The sequence below is a fragment of the Hyposmocoma kahamanoa genome, unplaced genomic scaffold (assembly GCF_003589595.1).
Source record: "Hyposmocoma kahamanoa isolate Upper Pololo Valley unplaced genomic scaffold, ASM358959v1 211, whole genome shotgun sequence".
NCBI lineage: Eukaryota > Metazoa > Arthropoda > Insecta > Lepidoptera > Cosmopterigidae > Hyposmocoma > Hyposmocoma kahamanoa.
This window is the reverse complement of record NW_020653732.1, coordinates 1590177-1595022: the sequence shown is the minus strand read 5'-3', so window position 1 is coordinate 1595022 and position 4846 is coordinate 1590177. Positions and strand designations below refer to the sequence as shown.

At 40.7% G+C, this 4846-nt stretch overlaps 2 protein-coding genes across 2 annotated transcripts in view; one reads left to right on the top strand and one right to left on the bottom strand.

Moving 5' to 3' along the window:
- The window catches only part of LOC113227514, a 16459-nt gene extending 16438 nt beyond the window's left edge, over window positions 1–21 (top strand). The window contains exon 7 of the mRNA XM_026460451.1: window positions 15–21. Coding sequence (XP_026316236.1) covers window positions 15–21 — 7 coding nt within the window. The remainder of the gene's footprint in view (window positions 1–14) is intronic.
- Window positions 22–31: 10 nt separating this feature from the next.
- Window positions 32–4846, bottom strand: part of LOC113227513 (coiled-coil domain-containing protein 113-like) — a 6552-nt gene continuing 1737 nt past the window's right edge. Inside the window, exons 3-5 of the mRNA XM_026460450.1 lie at window positions 3647–3771; window positions 2314–2488; window positions 32–801 (exon numbers count right to left, since the gene is read on the bottom strand). Coding sequence (XP_026316235.1) covers window positions 32–801; window positions 2314–2488; window positions 3647–3771 — 1070 coding nt within the window. The remainder of the gene's footprint in view (window positions 802–2313; window positions 2489–3646; window positions 3772–4846) is intronic.

Sequence of the window (4846 nt, the reverse complement as noted above, 5' to 3'; positions counted from 1 at the left end):
TGCTGGTTTTTCAGTCAGTGACAAGAAAGGGTTATACATTAAACTTACATACCTGTTCGTCAATTTTATTCCTTTCGCTATCAAGTTCGATAGTCAATCTTTCTTTCGTCTTTATATCTTTCCGCACCTTATCCAAGTACGCGTTCTGGTCCATCAATGCCTTTTTATGAATCGCCAGATTCAAATTGGCATCACCGGTCATCTTCTTTAGTTCCACTAGTTGTTTTAGCTTGTGATCAATCGCGAGACTTAGCTCATAGTTCTCAATTTTGGTCTGTTCAAAATCCACTGGTCTCAAATTCTCGCTCAGTTCAGCTTTTATTTTAATCTGTCCTTTTAGTTTTGAATACTGTGAGTTCATTGTGCTTGTCCGCAGTCTCAATTTTGATATTTTACTGTCGCAAATTTTCACCCACTCGGCCATGTATCTCACCCAAATTTCAGCTGGGATTCTTTGGGCTATTTTGTCCCAACCTTCAATAATCACTTGCTGGTTAAATACCTCAGTTGCTTTCTCAACGTCCACCATCCTTATACTAATCTCTTCCAACTGCGCTTTCAGCAATGCATGTTGCCTTGCAGCTCTCAGCCTACTCTTTTCTAAATTTTGTATTAAAATCTCCATTTCATTTGAAACTAGTTCAGATCGCTCCATGACATTCACTCTGGGCCCTGAACCAAAGATGATGGTCCCAGTGACTTTTCCTGATGACTCGACGCGTTTGAATATTGTTGAAGCTTTTGACGGACTCATGAAGAGTCTTGAAGGGCTGGTTATTGAGCCCATGAGTACCCTGGAACCTGAAATAACATAAATTTTATAGTTTGTATCTCTTTTGGTTTACATAGCAGTGGTAAAGAAATGATAGATGGGAGAAAATTTTAGTTGCAATTTGACAGTTTTAGGTTGTTATGCTCTTAAAATTTGGACATTGTGCAATTCTGATGAAATCATGGCACTCGTATGATGAAACGGGATGAAAAAGTCGAGCGTCTGGTGGAAAGCGACACGCCTCCCCGTAACAGTTGCTCCACACAGAGCTTTAAATCGCAAATATCTGAAACTCCAATGCGCCTGTCATTCTAAGACATAAAGTTGACAAGTCCCATATGCCTGTAGTTCCACCAGCTTACCCTTCAAAACCGGAACGCAGTAATAACGTACGAACGAACACATTCACAAGAAGCTCTACTGCTACTAATATCTAATAATTTATAGGCTCCCCTCACTGGGCTAACGAAATTGGGACTCTATTCTTCTTGATCATTATACTCCGCAAGTACCGGAGTATCATGAGACTCCGTAATTTTGTGCTCCCTTCATCATCAACGTCCCACTGCTGGGCTCAGGTCTCCTTTAAGGAGGCTTGGGGATTTCATACGTTTTCCGAGGTTTCTGAACCTTTTTCGACGTGCAGTGTCATCACGATGTTCCTTTACCGAAAAGTTCATGGCAAATTTCAAATGAAATTTTGGAGAAACTCAGAAGTGTGAGCCCGGGTTTCGAATCTACTGAAAGATAGGCCAAACCATTATGGTGTACCTTTGAGGCGTGTTGCACAGTTTAGGTACCTTGGTCATATTATGACGGAGGACCTAAAGAATAACAAGGACATTGAGTCAGTTCGAGGCAATATGTTGGCCCATAGATTCATGCAGTATACGACTGGAATGAAACTTACGCTCTTCAAAGCTTACTACCAGAGTTTCTACACGTGTGCTCTATGGTCCAACTTTACGCCGAGATCATACGGTGACTTAAGAGTCCAATACAATAACACCTTTGGGGCCTTGGTGAGGCTTCCCCGCTTCTGCAGTGCATCTGGCATGTTTGCTGGTGCAGCTGTGGACGATTTTTATGCCATTATGCGCAAAATGTCCACATCAGTAGTGCGAAGAGTTAGGGGGAGCAACAACGAGATCCTAAAGATGATAGTGGATAAGATAGAAACAGCGGTTTTTCGAAGGTTCACCGAGTTACACGTTCTACGTGTGCGTAATGAAGGAAAGCTAGGTAATGTGTAAGTAAGTAATAGGTATAATAAGAAATTTAATAATTGTTTAATCTACTAACACAATACCAATATAGTTATGAGGTGTGTCATGTTACTAACATACTAATTTGTATGGACTTCTAGTTGTCTGAAATAAATAATTTTTATTTTTATTTTTATTAGGCTACCACGGTTTTAGTGTTTTAGAGTACAAATGTTACAGTGTCACTTTGTCACCAATATCATCACGATTATCAAAAGCTTGTTTAAAGTACTATGTATCACAAAAGTATTTTACAACATATCAATATTAACCTACCCGTTCCTGACTTAAAACTGCCAACGTTCAAAGACGAGGTGCTCTGCAGCTTGATGGCATATTCCAAAGCCTGTGCAACACCGTGCATTAATCCAGGATCGACCCGTAGGATTGTCTTTTCGATCACCTCATTCTCTAGGGACAGGATTTTAATTTGACGTTTTATGTCATTTACCTGAAACAATAGTAACGTAATGTTGCAGACTTTTAAATACAATACAAACAAAATACAGGTAACCCACTAGCACTGGGGTGACAGGACGAATTGAAAACTAATTATTGACAGAGGGTGTTATGTACAGGGTCAAGAGCACGTCAAGCTTGACACGTAAGACTTAAATCTAGCTCTATGCTGTTTACGATAAGAACGGTTCAAAGTACAAAGTGTCAAGCTTGATGTGCTCTTGACTAAAGGAGATGCATTAGAAATCGCGTTTGGAAGAACACGTTAACTGTAGGACCGTAGAACGGAATATTCGAAAAGAAAGCGTATATAACCAGGGAAGACGAACTGGAGGAGTTCTTTAGGAAATGGGAACGATATGCTCATTACTGGGAAGAATGGAGGAGGGTTTTTGACAGCCGACATAATCTTGTTCGAACATTGTCAAAAGTTAATTTTGACATCGAGGTAAAAACTGCTCTTGGGAAAAGGTCAAATAACTCTGTAACTTGTGAAGTTTTCTACCGGCTTTGGGTCGACTAGACCTTTTCTTAAAGGAGACTCCAAAAATAGGATGTATAAGGGTTCAGGGCTTTTAGTATCGCTGCATTTTCCGACAAAAGTTGAGACTCGGTGCGGTCCCAGATATGCTGGGTAAAAGAGCTTTTCGAGACAGTTTCCTAAGTAAGTTTCCATATTTATAGGCAATTAGGCAGCCAAAATATAATACTGCCTCCGCGGCCGAACGGTTACCACGCTGGAATGCCACGAGGGCTCGGGTTCGATTCCCGGGACAAAAGAAATATTTGTATGACCTACATTCATTTCTCTCGTGTGTTTGGGTGTAATTTGTGTTTGATAGACAAACACAAATTACATGCAAACTCATGTCACAAACACCTAAGAAACAAAGGGCGTTCCAGACAGAGAGGACCCGACTTTATTATAATCGTTCTTCAATCTCCACAGATTACACTAAGCTCCATTCAACATTGATGCCTTGTCAATGTAACCTTAAAAAACGACTGTTGGTTTAGTAGATTTTTTAATACAACATCTCGAACTCGTGTCTCGAAAATGTTCAAAAATTGGTTAAGACTCTTGAAATTTTCAGCACCTAGATTTCTGGCATGAAAGCCCTGATAGAGTAGATGATAACGACCAACGTACCATTTTAAGCAGTTCATCATCGGACAATTCATCCATATCCGAGCTGACGAACTGGCTTATGGACCTTGAGTGTTGACTCAAGCTGGCCCGGTAGTGGCTATGCGTATGGGACATCCTGATTATAGCTGTGGAGGAGAAGAATGGTTAGTTTGGAATAAGAATTCGACACAATTAGTAGTAGTAGAGCTCCTTGTGAAAGAGTTCGTCAGGGAAGTGCTGCTACCTTATCTATTTCTGCCACTGTGTTCCGGTTTTGAAGGCTAAGCTTGTTGGTGAAATTACAGGCACATGGGACTTGTCAACTTATGTGTCAGGGTGACGGGCACAGTGGTAGTGCGCCTCAGATCTTTGTGATTGAAAGAACTGAGTGGCACTGCAATTGTTATGGACAGGCGTGTAGCTTACTTACTTATTAAAAAAAAACACAAATAAGGTAGGAGAATATAAATGTTCTCGACAGATTTGAGCTTGTTTGGACAAATCGTGGATGAAGGACAAAGTTGAATTGTATTTCTAAATGGCTTTTTAGATTAGCGGCCTATCACAACAGCAAGGAGAGTGTGCGATGGGATTGCACGATGTAATTCCGTCGTCACCTTCCCATCATTAGGGGACTAGACGTAGGCTGTGCCTCCCCTAGCTGTGAATGTTACAAGGATTTGTGTTAAGCGTTACGCTTCCACATTTATATGGTGAACGGCTATGGAATGAAATTCCCTGCCTGCAGACGTTTTCCCTGAACGCTATAACTTGGGCCTTGTCAAGGCGAGAGTGTACAAGCATTTTTAGGTGTGCATGCTCCATCATCGACCTCATCGTCCATCAGGTGAGTTGGAGGTCAAATGCACACTTATTCTATATAGTTCGTCAGGTTAAAAGAGATTGGTTAATAAAACGGAGACGTGTCTGTTGCGGAAAGTTTCCGAATAATATATCATCCCAATGTTGTCGTGTGGTTATTTAAACACATGAAAAGTTTCTCAATAAAATTTAGCAACTTCGGAAAAAATCTCAATAATAAGTAAAAAAGGAACTATATTTTTGGAAAACAGCCATGTATACTTCAAGGACTACTTGACGGCTTATTCGATGTGTCATATTTATCGGGGATGTGGTCAAACGAAAATTAAACACAGCCTCATCCACCATTTTGGTTTTACAATCTGTCACTCGATCCCGCAGTAAGCCCGTGTGGAAGGC